The sequence below is a fragment of the Cynocephalus volans genome, chromosome 9 (assembly GCF_027409185.1).
Source record: "Cynocephalus volans isolate mCynVol1 chromosome 9, mCynVol1.pri, whole genome shotgun sequence".
Lineage (NCBI taxonomy): Eukaryota > Metazoa > Chordata > Mammalia > Dermoptera > Cynocephalidae > Cynocephalus > Cynocephalus volans.
The window spans coordinates 126,972,871-126,988,836 of record NC_084468.1 but is presented as its reverse complement, the minus strand read 5'-3'; the positions used below and the strand labels follow the sequence as shown (position 1 = coordinate 126,988,836).

The window sequence follows — 15,966 nt, the reverse complement described above, 5'->3', positions numbered from 1 at the left end:
ACTCTCTCTTGAGGGCTCCAGGAGATTAACCACTTCAGGGCTTCTCACTGCTCAGAAGAGATGGGCTTTGAGTAATCCTTTGTGGCTCCGTCACCCAGGGGAAAAGAGGTGACAAATCCTTGGGAGGCAAAGCAACGCATACAACATACCAAAATTAAACAATGAAGAAATAGGAAGTCCAAGCAGATATAACTAGTAAGGAGATTGGATCAGTAATCAAAAACCTGCCAACAAAGAAAAGCCCAGGACCAGATGGCTTTACTGGTGAATTCTATCAAACATTTAAAGAATAATTAATGTTATTTTTTCTCAAACCGTTCCTAAAAACCAAAGGGAAGAAACAATTCCAAAGTCATTTATGAAACCAGCATTAACCCTGATACCAAAGCCAGACAAAGACACCACAAGAAAAGAAAACTGCAGACCAATACCCCTGAGGAACATAAATGCAAAATTTTTCAACAAAATTTTAGCAAACTAAATTCAACAGCACGTTGTAAGAATCATTCATCATGACCAAATGGAATTGATTCCTGGAATACAAGAATGGTTCAACATACAAAAATCAATTAAGATAATATACCATATAAACAAAATGGACAGAAATCATATGATCATTCAGTGCAGAAAAAGCATTCTATAAAATTCAACATCTTTTCATGCTAAAAAAGTTTAACAAACAAGAAACAGAGGGAAATTATCTCACCATAATAAAAACCATGTACAAAAAGCCCACAGTTAACTTCATGGTGTAAAACTGTAAAACTGAACAAAAGCTTTCCCTCAAAGATCAAGAGCAAGACAATGATGCCCACTCTTTCTTCTCCAATTCAATATAGTAGTGGAAGTCCTAGACAAAGATATTAGGCAAGAAAAGAAATAAAAAGTATCCAAATTGGAAAGGACAAAGTAAAATTGCCCCTGTTTGCAGAAGACATGATCTTATATAGAGAAAACCCTAAAGACTCCACACACACACACACACACACACACACACACACACACACACACACACGCACACACACACACACACAACTGTTAGAACTAATAAATGAATAAATGGATTCAGAAAAGTTGCAGGATACAAATCAACATACAAAAATTAATAGCATTACTTTAACAATCCCATTTATAATACCTTCGAAAATAATAAAATAGGAATAAACTAAGGGGGTGAAAGACTTGTACACTAAAAACTACAAAACATTGATTAAAAAAACCACAAACAAATAGAAAGACATCCTGTGTTCAATGAAATGTACGTAATACCCAGGCTATGTATAGATTCAATGTAATCCCTATCAAAATCCCAAAGGCACTTTTTTTACAGAAATAGAAAATACATTTCTAACATTCATATGGAACCACAGAAGACTGACTTGACAAAACAATCTTGAGAAAGAAGAGCAAAGCTGGAGTCATCACACTTTCTGATTTTAAAATATTTTACAAAGCTACAGAAGTCAAAACTATAATAAAACACTGGCATAAAAACAGACAGTACTGATCCAAGGAGGACCTTATGAGTAGAGTGTCTATCTCCTTTAACTGGGCACTATAGTTCACTTTATGCAGCCTAAAGTTTCATAAGCTGAATTTTGGTTGTTTTGCATTGATTGCCACTGTTGACTTGCACATGCAAGTATCTTACCTTTCTGGATATGCTTGCTGCATTTGACATTGTAACCACCCATTATTCTCAAAATTCTCTACTCTATTTTCCTGATTCTACACCTCTCTCTCCATCTCTCCAACTATTTTTTGTTTGTTTATTTGTTTTTGTTCTCTTTTTTAAACTCCTTCCCTCTGCCTGTTTCTGTAAGGATGATGCTGCCCACTACAAGTCTCTTTTTATTCATTCACATTGGATAATCATATCTTATAATATGGTATTGGCCCCAGTCTACATGTTTAGGACTCCCAAATCTTATCTCCAGCCCTGGCCTGATTTTTGAATTCTAGATCCACACATAAAGGAGTTTCTAGACATAGCTATTTGGATGTCCCAACATGTCTATAACCAAACTCATTATCTTTTCCTTCTCTTCTCAAGACTGTTTCTCCTCCTTTATTTCCACCTGAGTTGATGACAGCACCTCCCACTCCCACTCCACACACTAGAAACTTGCAGGGCTTCCTAGGAGCCTCCTACATGCAATCACTGGGTGCTGCCCAGCACTTCTCACATTCATCTCTTCCACTTCATCCCTCATACTATTGCTTGCTTCACACCATCAGCATGTTATTATTCTCACCTGAATAACTGCAATAGATTCCTAATTGGTAGCCCTGATTCCTCCTAAATTCATGGCCCACGCTGACATTAAACAGATGTACAAAAAACAAAAATCAGCCATTTTCTACTGCTTAAAATTGGTTCCCACATTCTACAGAATCTAAAAAGTCAAGTCTCATCTATGAAAAATGGATCCAATTCCCTATAGTATCTGTCCTCTACCTTTGTCTCTAAATTCATTCCAAACATTCCCCTACTCTCACCTTACATATTACTAATAAATTCCTGTCTTTCTTCTCAAATACTAGGCTTTTTCATGCTTATGTGCCTTTGTTCATACTATCCACTCTACTTGGAACATTTTTCCCACTTCTCTCATCGATCAATTCTCATTCATCCTTTAAGATTTGGCACAGTGTTATTTTCTCCAGGATTCCTCCTTCTGAGCCTTGAGCTTGGTTCCTTCTTTTGCCATAGCACCCAGGGTCTAGGTAATTGAAATTGGTGTGGGTACCCTATTATGCCAAAAGCATCTCAATGACAAGACTGCATATCTCTTTACATCCCAGTAACTAGCATGGTGCTGAGAGCACATAACATGTACTCGATAGACATTTGTTAAATTGAATTAAAAAAAAAAAAAAAAAAAGAATTGAACTTGACTTTGCCAAACCTGATGTTGAAGAACCAATATTTAATCATAGGTATTATCTTTCTTTTCTAAGAATTCAAGACATGTTTAAATAAGCAGTTCTAGAATTTTTCTGCAGATTAAGCTTACCAGTCTGTTTCTAGATCTATTTTCTATCCTTAGGCAACTGTAAAAACATTTTCCTATCTCCCATCTTTTGGCATCCATCCTGTTCTGGGTGGTTTCTCGTAGTTTACCAGCAGTGTTTCTACTACCTCATTTACAAGTCTTGGCACTAAATTTCTCTGAATATGGAACCAAACTTATTTTAAATGATGGTCATATCTCTTTTGAGAGCTTCACTTCCCATCTTGTCATATTGCTTTTCCCTGTTTTGATTTAAAGAACATTCTCTTTTAAAGGAGATAAAAACACATCTATGGCTGTGGAATCCATTTAACATAAATATGATGTGACCAAAACATCATACTTTCATAATTACCCATTCTTAAGAATCATCGCTAGTATTTCAGTTTTTCAGACAGAGCTGAAGTAAGGACTATTTGGAGACCCTGCTGGGATACATGGAGAAGCTTTTTTCTCTATTATGACAAATATCCTGATGTTCAAATCATAGAGCATCTCAAAAGAGTTACATGATGCTTTCTGTAAGTGACACTATCTTCCTCTCACATCTTATATCTTACTGTATTCAGGGAGGCTTGATTTCCTAAATTTTTTTCTCTGAATAGCAGCATTACTGATCCAAATATTTTTTATTTTTCTTGCCCTTTTATCTTTTTTTATCTTTTTAATAATTTTTATTTTTATTTTAATCTTTTAAAAAAAAATCTTTGCTTCCCCTCCCTCACACAGAATAATTTCTGTGCTTAAAAAAAAGCAGGTCACTTTGTCCAAACTTTTAAAAAGAAAACTTTATAGTAAGTTTAAAATACATCAGTAGTGAGTTAAAATTATTTGACAAATTCTTGAGAACTTATCAAATGCTGATTATTGTATCACTAATATAAGACATATGAAATATGATATCTGACCTTAACAAGTTCATAGGGCTTTGATAAAAACACCTGGTAGCTTTAAAATTATTACTTTCCAAAGAGATGCTTAATCAAGAGGGGGTTCTAAGGAGAACACTTGGGAAGTGTAATGTGTGTCACCAGCAATGTAGAGGACACAGTGAACTGGGGTCTGGCTCTGCCTGGAAAATCTCAACAGGGGAGATAAGCTAGTCGGCTGCTTTGATGGATGAGCAAAAGAAAGAAACTGCATTGTGATCAAGCCGTATTCCTGGAATTTATCAAGGCAAAGGATGCAGGAGGGTTACCATAGACCATATGTGAGCCATGCGTGCAAGAAAGAGCCAGCATGGACTTGTCTTAGGTCTTGTCCAAAAGTGCCATCTAGAGGGCAGAACAGTCCTCAGCAGAGGTATTGCCAAATGCTAATAGGTTGAGGAAGGATTAAGTGACCAGCCAGAACAGAGATGTTTCATCCTCATCAAGGGAACTGCAGATGAAAGATACCCAGCTATGAGAGTGAGAGGTATCCAAAGAACCCACGAAAGCACCCATGATAACAAAATCAGTTTTTCTTCTAAGACCAGAGAATACTGACCATCATGAAAATACCCATCAAGAATGAATTTCCCTGCTCTCTGTGCCTCTCTTCCTTCTTTCCTGTCCAACCTTGGAAGCAGCAGAAACATCCAAACAATGGGGAGATTAAGCAGAAGTTCTTGGTAAGAAAAAATGATTCCCCCACCATTCTCTGAGTGCAGGCCTCCCACCTGCTGTGTGCCAGAGGTGACCAAATGGCAAGTGTGACCCAGTCACCACAGTTACAGAACTAATTAAAATGTTAGGGAAGTACAGGATGAATAATAATTGATTTCTTGAGGAAATTAAATGCAGCTTCCCAGAGCAGGTAACCCTTTATCAAAGTCTTAAAGAATGAGTAGGCATTTGTCAAATGGGAACATTAATGCTCAGAGAACATCACAGCGAAGATGGAGCCTCATAAACACATGCTATGTTGCGTGCACTGGGAGGTGTTCGGTGTAACTGGGACCAAGGGCACAGAGTGGGGTATGGTACCAGATGATTCTGGGAAAAAATGGATTCAAGTCAGATTATGAGAGGTCTTGTATGCCATGGTAAAACTTCCAGTAAAACTTTCCTCATCAGTTAAGAGACCTACTAAAATACGTCCTTATTAAATCTGATTCCTACCTTCCAAACTGTTCCTTTTAATTCAGATATGCTTCTGAATTGCAATATGTGTGCAAAGGTGTCATCTCTATAATTAAGTTTCTATTTTATGATTCCAGGAAATCATTCCTCCATGGTGAAGCTGCTTCCTGACATTTACATTTTTTTGCCTCCAGATGTCACAGCCCAAACAAACACATTAATTTCAAAACCTTTTCCATGACAGTATATATCCAGTGTAACAGCTAAATCTTGTATAAGCTTTAAATAGTCAATTAAGTTTATAGGCTACATTTTAGAACAGAGTGAACAGAGTACAGATAGGTATATTTGCTTGGCCAAATCTTTTTTTTTTTTTTTTAAAGAAATTTATTTTTTTTAATTGAAAAGTATAAATTATACATATTTATGGGATACAGTTATATTTCAATACATGCATACAATGTATAATGATCCAATCAGGGTAATTAGCAAATTCATCTCTGCAAAAATTTATCATTTCTTTCTGATGAGAACATTTGAGCTCTTCTCTTCTAGACTTGGCCAAATCTTAACTTTCTCATTGTCAAACTTTTCCTCCTTTTAGAAGACGTACATTTCTCTTCCTCTGGCCCCCAAAGCCTGGTGCCTGTGCTGACCTCCTTCAGCCTTCTCTTTCCAGGGAGCCACTTCTCTGCCCCTAGGGGGAGTGTTTCTGGCATTTCAGCTAACAGGATCCTGCCTCCTTCTCCCCCCATCCCCTCCATTTCTGTCTGTCCCTGTGATCAGCCAATGGTATGAGAAAAGGCACAACAGCAAATCCCCAAATTCAGAACTCTGGCTCAGCTGTCCTTCAACATAAGGAGCAATTTTCTCCCAAGAAAAAGCCTGTCTAACTTCTGCACCAGTTACAGCTGATTGCCCAGTTTTTCCCAATAGGAAAATTTCTTCTATGTGACAGAAAGCCCTTAAAACAGAAAAATGAATAGAAGTCCAACTGATTGTATCTCATGGCACTTCCAGGGGTCAAAGGCATGACATGAGACCCTTGAATGTGGCTTTTTGTGTACTTTTGGTTTTTTTCTCCCTGAGCTATATATAGAACAGGACCTGTGGGATCCGTCAAGCCTCACAATTGTGACAAATACCCAGGCTCACACAGGGCCAGAGGAGACTGTACACCTGGGCAGATGAAGCATTCTTAGTTTGTCCTTTCCTGCCTCCCTAGAAGGTGCCCTTCTGAAGCACTTTGGGGATGTTGAGTATCATGTTGCTGAAAGTGCTAGCTACATGTCTGGAGAACAGGCACTGATCTTTCCCAAGCATCATCCGTCACTATGCACTCCAGGAAGACAGAGCAGGAGTCGGCAGAAGGTGAGAGGGCTATTAAAAGAATATTTTGCTATCACAATACGCATTTATGGTGGGGTCTAGTCTGTCAAGTGTAAGCACGCCTAGTGTTTGTTGATAGGCTCTGATTTAAAGTTTCTCCTACTTGAGCACATAGACGGTTTGTATATATAATGACTTCTGCCGTTTATAAAATAAATAGAATATTTAGAGAGCAGCTCTTAGGATTCATTCATTATCTACTTGCTTGTCATGAGCTCAAACTAATATTCCAAAGTTCAGAATATTTGTGGATACTTTAAGCTGCTCATAAACAATATTTCAGAAGAAGGTACACCCCATAATGGCTGGGCAGATCCCAACTCCTGGAAGAATCCAGTCACATATTAGACCTTCAAAGGGTAGGAAGTTTCTACTTCTGAGTCTTGGGCATTTTCCTGGGCTTCAAGCAGAATCTCCTCATGTCCCACTCACCTTCATGTTTCTTGATAGGGACAATGAATGTCTAGCTGGCAATGGGGCTAGACAATTCTGTTTACCACTTCCTTTCATGAGCCTGTCAGTGGCTTTACAGAAAACAAACAGTAGGGTACAACAGGAAAAGAAAGGGACATTTCCATCTACATCAATACCCACATTTTCTCATTTGTGTCTGGGACCTTTTGGTCTCCTGGGATTGGGCAGCCAGCATAATTCAGGACCAGTAAGTATCACGTACACCCCAAACCCATGAGAATACTTTAAAATAAAAGCAAAGTAAAAGCAAAAATCCTGTAAATAAAACCCAGCAATCTAAAAATCTACACCAACTCATGAGGCATAAAGAGTAAAATACACATTGTTCTATGGAAATGTGAACCCCGTTTCATCGCGAAACAGAAAAAGAAACAGTTAAAGAAAATAAATGGCCATTTCACTTGCACTTCAAAGAACTGACATGTTGTTACACCTAAAGTTGATATATTACAGGATATTGTACATAAAACTAGTAATAATCCTTTCTAGTTGTTTTTTTTCTTAAGTTTTTTTTTTTTTTCCTGTCTTTTTTTAATTTTCGGAGAGGGATATTTCTCATTCTGTACATATCCATGGGACAAAAAGTGAATAAACCAACTGGTTCATTGGACTTTTTGCTTGTGGTTGGGAAGAGAAATTCAAATTCATTTACATAAACTTCTTGCCTAAAAGTAATGACACTGCTACTATCTCTCAGGTAGGGATGGACTAACAGAAGTAATATACATGTTTGGGGTGATGGTTCATGAGTTTAAACAGGAGATGATAACAAAGGTAACAGTTTAGACTTGATAATCTACAGAATCTAGTGAGTATATGACATCTGCTCAGGTTGGTCAATTAATAATAATTTTGAATATATATGTATAATTTAAGATTATGATTTGTTACACTAACAATATTTATAATTTCTATGTACAAGAGTAGTTCAAAAAAGTGCATGGAAAGATTTGTATTATCTTTCAATTCTATTTTTCTCCGAACTTTCTGAAGTACTCTCTTACTACTGAAATCTTCACAACAGCATTGTAAGGTAGCTATAATTTCCCATTCTGCAGATGAAGAATCTGAGACTCAAAGAGGTTAAATAGCTTGTTCAAGTATGCAATGAACCAAGATCTGAACCAAAGTGTATGAGATTCAAAACCCTCTTTCCCTTACTCTCCTGCATTGGTAATTTTCACCATAATCTTATTTTGTTTTTTCTTAATGTCATTATATGATGCCTTTAAAAATTTTTTTGAAACAATCTTAAACTTATAGAAAAATAACAAGTACAGTGAAACACTTTTTTCCTTCAACCATTAAGTTACCAATAAGTTTGGAACCATCTGAAAACTTAACAGGTAATTCCTACAAAGACATTCTCCTGTGTAACCACAATACAAACATAAAATCAGGAAATTAACTTGATATATTTCTACAATCTAATTCTCAGACCTCATTCAAGGTCTACCAATTGTTCCCAAATCTTTATTTAGAGCAGAAGAATCCAGTTCAGAATCACACATTTAGTTGTTATGTCTGCTTTCATCTCCTTCAGTCTAGAACAGTTCTTGGTCATTTCTTGACTTTCATCAACTTGATGTTTTTGAGGATTACAAGCCAGTTTTTGTAGCAAATAGAATGTCTCCCCAATTTGGGTTTGTCTGTTGTTTCCTCATAATTAAGTTCAGGTTATGCATGTTTAGCAGGAACATCACAGAGGTGATATTGTGTTCTCATTGCATTCTATCAAATGGCACACAATTTCAGTTTATCCCATTACTGGTGGTGTTAACTTTGATTACTTGGTTAAGGTGGTATCTGCCAGGTTTCCCCACTATAAAGTTATTTTTTTCCTTTGCAATTAATAAGTACTTTATGGAGCAATATATCTTGAGATAATGTAAATATTCTGTTCTTCAATTTGTTTATGTATTTGTTTATACTGATTATGGTTTTCTGTTTTATTCCACTGGTTATCATGTGTTGCTATCAGTACATGTGATAACTTTTCAAATAAGTAGCAAAGAAGTTATATGGTGGGCCAGCTTGCAAAAATGATTAATGATAGCCCAGGGAACAGCAGAAACTTCATGGCTGAGTAAAACTGAGCAAAGTGTTTTAAGATTAAACCAGATGTCTGGCAAAGGGGAATGAGTGAAACCTCAGTGTGCTGCTCTTGCCACCAGGGCTCAGCCCAGGTGATGGTGGACTATGATGAGTGACCCAAGACTGATGACTCCACAATTGGCTTTGTGCCAGGTAAACATTCTAAAACTTGTGTGACACTAAGTGATAGAGTTTGGATGTGTTGTCCCACCAAAACTCATGTGGAAATCTGAACCCCAATGTGACAGTGTTGGAAACTGATTGAGTCATGGGGGCAGATCCCTCATGAACTGATTAATGCTCTCCCTGGGAGCGGGACAGTGAGTGAGTTTTCAGTCTATTAGTTCCCACAAGAGCTGGTTGTTTAAAAGACCCTGGCACCTTCTCTTTCTCTCCTGCTTCCTCTCGCCATGTGATCTGCTTGTACCTGCTGGCTGCTTGCCGCTTTCTGCCATGAGCAGAAGCAACGTGAGGCCCATGCCAGATGCAGCTGTCCCAGAATCACAAGCCAGATAAACCTCTGTTCTTCATAAATTACCCAGTCTCAGGTATTTCTATTATAGCAACACAAATGGACTAAGACACTAAGGCACCACAGTGTTGCTGCTCCTGAGCTTATTTATAATAATAATTATAAGCAACCTAAATTCCCAATACTCAAGAAGTGGTTAATTGAATTATGGGATATCCACTCGGTAGAACAGTATGAATTCCAGATTATCAGTGATCATGTAGCTATTGCAAACCTTAAAAATATGGAAAAGCCTAAAAGGATATGCCTGAAAAAGGTAATAACTTCGTGTTAGGGTAATAATATTATCAGCCATTTGTTTCCAAACTTACTCTATAGTTATATTGGTAAATATATATGCTCAATACCAGCTGCTGCTATTTGTGAAATTAAGGCAACTAAACAGATCATAATACCCTCACTCTGTAATATCATCTCAACTTGTGACAGAGTCTTATGGGGTCCCTTTAGAAACATTAGCCACATCTTTAAAAAAGTGAAGGGCTGAGCCCGTGGCGCACTCGGGAGAGTGCGGCGCTGGGAGCTGCAGCGACGCTCCCGCCGCGGGTTCGGATCCTACATAGGAATGGCCGGTGCACTCACTGGCTGAGTGCCGGTCACGAAAAAGACAAAAAAAAAAAAAAAAAGTGAAACCAGATACCCAAATGTATAAGCAGGTCACCAAAACTAAGTACACTAGAAGTGAAAATAAAAAGGTAAGTGGAAGGCTGGGCCGAGGCTCACTCAGGAGAATGTGGTGCTGATAACACCAAGGCCCAGGTTCGGATCCCTACAAAGGGATGACCGGTTAGCTCACTGGATAAGCATGGTGCTGACAACACCAGGTCAAGGGTTAAGATCCCCTTACCAGTCATCTTTTTTAAAAAAAAGGTAAGTGAAGTTCAGAAACCAGGTGTCACCAAATGTGTCTTTAAATATGATGAAGCACAGACAAAGAAACAAAACAAAATAGAATTTGACAGGTGTAGTAAGCTGAATAATGCCCCCAAAGATTCTAGGCCCTAATCCCTGGCACCTATGAATTTTACCTTATATGGAAAAAGCATCTGTAGAGACAACTAAGGATCTTGACATGGGAAGATTATCCTGGGTGGGCCCTATATGTAACTACAAGTGTACTCTAAGAGGAAGTCAGATGGAGGTTATACATGGAAGAGTAGGAGGCAGTGAGACCATGAAGGCAGAGATTGGAGTGATGGGGCCACAAGCAACACTGCTTTTGGAACCTCTGTTGGATGGTCAAAAGAAGCCCTAATCAGGATCAAGAATGAGGAAGAGAGTGAGATTTTAGTGACTTTCTGCTGTTGAAATTTATAGGAAATATCAAGATTGGGTGCTAGGAATTAATAAGAGGAGTGTTAGTCAACAATTTTCCTAGTGAAGACATAACAAGTAAATTGGACGTGTGCCACCTTAGGAATGAGAAACTATTTAACAGAGCCATCATTCACTACTTTTATCCCACAAGACTTCTAACTATGCAAAGTGAAAATCTGCTATCTCTGTAGACACAACAGTGAAAAAAATGTCTTTATGATTATGCATTTTCTAAAATTTAAATCATCTTGGGGAGTGACATCATCAAGATGGCAGAATAGGCAGGCCCCAGCATCACTCTCACCTACAATCAACCAATTTACAACTATTAAAAGCAAAGACTGCCAACCGGGGACCACTGGAGCTCATGGGAAGAGGAGGAGAAACCCATGGAGATCACGAAGGTGGGTGAAGCCATGGGGAGAGGAAGAAGAAACTGCTCCAACCATTTCAAGCCTCATACACTTCTGGGCCAGCAGGAAGAAGCTGCAGTGCACATGGAGCAGGAGCTAACAAAAGCCTCAATGGCTCAATGGATAATAAAACAAGAACCAACAATATGCTGCCAATTAAAAAACACACACCAGAGCCAGCCCGTGGCTCACTCGGGAGAGTGTGGTGCTGATAACACCAAGTCAAGGGTTAAGATCCCCTTACCAGTCATCTTAAAAAAAAAAAAAAAAAGACACACCAGGTGAAAGTGAAGGGGAAGAAAAAGATATTTCATGCAAATGGAAACCAAAAAAGAGCAGGAGTAGCTATATTTATATCAGAAAAAATAGACTTCAAGCCAGAGAAAGTAAAAAAAGATACGGAAGGTCACTATATAATGATAAAGCGATCAATTCAACAAGAGAATATAACAATTCTAAATATATATGCACCTAACTCCAGAGCACCCAGTTATATAAAGCAATTACTATTAGACCTGATGGGAGAAATAGACTCCAACACAATTATAGCCAGGGACTTTAATACCCCACATTCAAAGTACAGATCATCCAGACAGAAAATTAACCAGGAAACACCACAATTAATCTCCATTCTAGGCCAATTGGACCTAACTGACATATTAGAACATTTCATCCAATAGCTGCAGAATACACATTTTTCTCAGCAGCACATGGAACATTCTCTAAAACAGACCATATGTTAGGTCACAAAACAAGTGTCAACAAGTTTTTAAAAACTGAAATATCAATTACCTCGTCTGACTGCAATGGAATAAAACTAGAAATCAGCAATTAAAGGGACACTAGAAACCATTCAATACATGGAAATTAAACAACATGCTCCTAAACAACAAATGAATCAAAGAAGAAATCAAAAAGAAAATTAAAAATTTCCTGCCGGGAGACAAATCAAAATGAAAACACAACACAGCAAAAGCAGTTCTAAGAAGGAAGTTTATGGCAATAAATGCCTACTTCAGAAAGAAGAAAGATTTTGAATAAACAACCTAACATTACACCTCAAGGAGCTGAAAACAAGAACCAACCAAACCCCAAATCAGTAGAAGGAGAGCAATAACAAAGATCAGAGCAGAAATAAATGAATTAGAGATTTAAAAAACAATACAAAAGATCAATGAAACAGATTTGGTTTTTCAAAAAGATAAACAAAAATAGATAAACCTTTAGCTAGACTAACAAAGAAAAAAGAGAGAAGACTCAAACAAAATCAGAAATAAAAAAGGAGACATTACAACTGACACCACAGAAATACAAAGGCTCATAAGAGACTACTATGAACAACTACATATGAACAAACCAGAAAACCTAGAAGAAACAGATAAACTCCTGGATGCATACAACTTACCAAAGTAGAACCATGAAGAATTAGAAAACTTAAACAGACCAATAACAAGTAATGAGACTGAAGCAGTAATAAAAGTCTCCCAACAAAGAAACCCCAGGACAAGACGGCTTTACTGCCAAATTCTACCAAACATCTGTATTTCCAATGTATATTTTAATAGATTTATTACATATATTTAATACATATATTTATCCATATACATTATAAATAATATATATATGAGGTATTATTTTGAATTGCAGAGGTATCTATTTTGAATTGTTTAACTCAAATAGGTAAAATGCTACAAGGAATATATTAACTAAGGATGGACCCTGAAATTCACAACTATTATAACCACAGGAACATTAAATCAAAGGTATAGGCACCTCCAGGCCACAGAATGCATGGCTAGTGTCAGCGTGAGGGGCAAACAGCAACTCACAAGATAGTATGTGTAAAGAGGTCAGGTCAGGGCTGTGTGGGGTGGGGCTGCCAATGAGGAGAAACCCTATACAAACTACCCAGACCTCCTATCAAGGCAAACCCATGTAACAACTTTTAGTACTAGCAAACAGGTTTTCACTGGGTCCAGACTGGCCTGCTCAGCTCCCCGCAGCTGGCTGGCCATAGCAGGCACTAGTACTTGAGCTTCCTCCTTCTTCTCTCAAGCTGTTTTGAATAAGTACAAATTTATTTATTTATTTAATATAATAGGCAACAAAGAGGAAATAATGTAACTAAACATGAGTTTGTGTGCATGTATGTGTGTTTGTGACTTTGTGTGTCCATAATTACATCTTCCAAGAACTAGAAGAAACCCCAATCAGAGGGTCAGCCACCCTGTGCATCCACTGAAGGAAAGGCTCCATATGTTTACATCTTGTTGAAGCAACAAGAAATCAGGCCTCTTTTGAACAAGGAATTTTTTTGAAAGAAATATATTATTAGATTATTAGTAGCAGTCAATTTATTCTAAGCCTTTTTCCATGTAATATAAAACTCAATAATTTACAAAGATAATTGTGTCAATGACTCAATTCCCTCATCTGCAGAATCAGAATATCTCCTTTGTAGGATTGTTGGGAATAAATGCGATGATATATGTAAATTAGTACTTAACTACTATTCCTTTTCTTATTCTTATTCATTCTAGAATGGTCAGTCTCTTATGCTTTCATTTAGCATCTGTTTTCCCAGGTCTCCATCACCCTCATTTGCCTGGCACAGTGGGAGCTGAACCTTTCTCAGCCAAGACTCCACATTTTGGGCCCAGTGATTCTGATTATCCCAATCTGATCAAAATAGCTGATGATGCCACATATGGATAGTAGGTGTTACCATAAAACCAAAGGCACCAAGCATGCATTCACTGTGAGGAGAAGGGGAACCTCAGAGTCATGTCTCAGGCCACTGGAAGAACTAGAGACAGAGGTGGGACCCAGGGACCCCATTCCTAAGTTCTGCCCTACACAGGCTGCCTCCTGTGTTCCAGGAATGCTGCCAGTCATCTCCACATGGCCTCTGGCCAACTTCTAGCTCACCCTCAGCCTTGATGGGCATCCACAAGTGCTCTAATCTTCTGAATGACAGCAAGCTCCACACCAAGCATGGCTTCAAAATGACACATGCCAAGCGCCCAGAAGGTCCTGGGCAGAGTGTCCTCTACCAATATAATGCCTCCCTGAGACCTGCTCACATCCTCTGATTTTACCAGAACCTCAACTTGAAGGCCTGTCTCCAGGAATTCAGCAGTTACTATGACACGTCAGAACTGCTAATTGAGTGCAGTGGCTTCACTGGCACTGATGGCCACGCATGCTTCCTAGAGAAAGGCAACTGGGAAGGGGGAAGGGGAAGGTTCTGAGCACAGCAGCAATCCAGACTCTGTGAATGGGGCAGAACAATCCAGTAAAGGCTTGGAGCAATCCTAAGTGTGAGTGATCCCCAGCTAAACCAGGTAATTGAAAAAATCCCTCAAGAACTGAAATTTCAAATGGACCTTTAGACATCATCATCATCACTATCACCAGTTGCCTTATTTGGAATATACAAAGTGCTTTCTTATCATTTTCTCATTTAATCCTTAGTCCCATGTGAACTACTTATTAACATTCCATAACAAAAACAAAAACACCCCTGAGTCATTCAGATAACAAAGGGTAGAGCTACAATTTGAACACATGTCATCTGACTCCCAATGTTACATTTCTTCGACATAGTCCTATAAAAGTAGAGTGTGAATTGAAGTGCCTGTGATTTGTTGATATGCATATACACATAGCTGATAGATATAGAATCATACAAAAAATCATGGAAGCTGAAGAAACTGAGGCTCGGTTGATTCAATTGAAATATACAGGCAAAAATGCTTTAAAATGGTGAGCTCCCGTTCAATTTCAGAAAATTATTTTTCCCAGCCTCCCAGTAGCTGTGACAGAGCTGAGACTATGACTCTATTCTCCTGACTGCCAGTCCAGTGCTCAATAATCTAATGGAAAATAATTTGAAAGATTTTCCTAAAGCCTTTTTAGATTCCCTATCCTCTTCCTTTAAATTTAAAGCGAAGTATCAGACTCCCTGATACTTTTTTTAGTGATTTAATGTTGGTAGAACAATGTTCTGATGGGCTCAAATGTAAAAGCCAAACGGTAGCCTCACCTGATCCAGAAGTATCACTGCTGAGATGTACCTATGAGCATTACTGTGAGCCCAAAGCTTCCTTATATTCTCTTTTAAGGTAAATAAGCAGCAGGTTGGACAGCTGTAGGAGAGAGAACAGACATACTGTCAGGTAAGAAAAGCTTTGAAAATTACCTCTACAATTTATTTATAATGTAACCAGGAGTCAAATTTCTTAATACCTTTCTTTGTTGGTTTTCTGACCTCTAAAATGGCAAGAAGATGAATTCTGCTCCTAGAGATAGGTCTATTAGGAAGCGTTCAGGATAGAGATCTGTAACAAATCAGACACCAAGCAGAGCTAACCACACAATAGAAAAGTGTGTTTGCACATGCTGCCATTGGGTGCCAGTATCAACCCATCATGTCAAATTTAAGTAATGGAAAAAGCAAAAAAATCAAATTAAATTAAAAGATTTCAACTGAGAGAGAGTTACAAATAACCAAAGAGATGATTTGTCTCTGCATTTAAAAGTTTTGGTGCTAGAAAATCAAGGATGTTTTCCAACATGTACTTAAAGAAGATTCTGACCTTCTGTATTCACTTTTCAAGTGTTAAACCTGGTCCAGTCCTATGTGACTCTGCATGTGCCTCCGTCTCCTA

At 38.1% G+C, this 15,966-nt stretch overlaps 1 protein-coding gene across 1 annotated transcript in view; it reads left to right on the top strand.

Moving 5' to 3' along the window:
• FREM3 (FRAS1 related extracellular matrix 3) overlaps window positions 1-14,388 on the top strand; it is a 119,570-nt gene extending 105,182 nt beyond the window's left edge. Inside the window, 4 exon segments of the mRNA XM_063107484.1 lie at window positions 6,303-6,362; window positions 6,365-6,448; window positions 9,734-9,822; window positions 14,176-14,388. Of these exon segments, the coding sequence (XP_062963554.1) occupies window positions 6,303-6,362; window positions 6,365-6,448; window positions 9,734-9,822; window positions 14,176-14,388 (446 nt within the window).
• The last annotated feature ends 1,578 nt before the right edge of the window (window positions 14,389-15,966 follow it).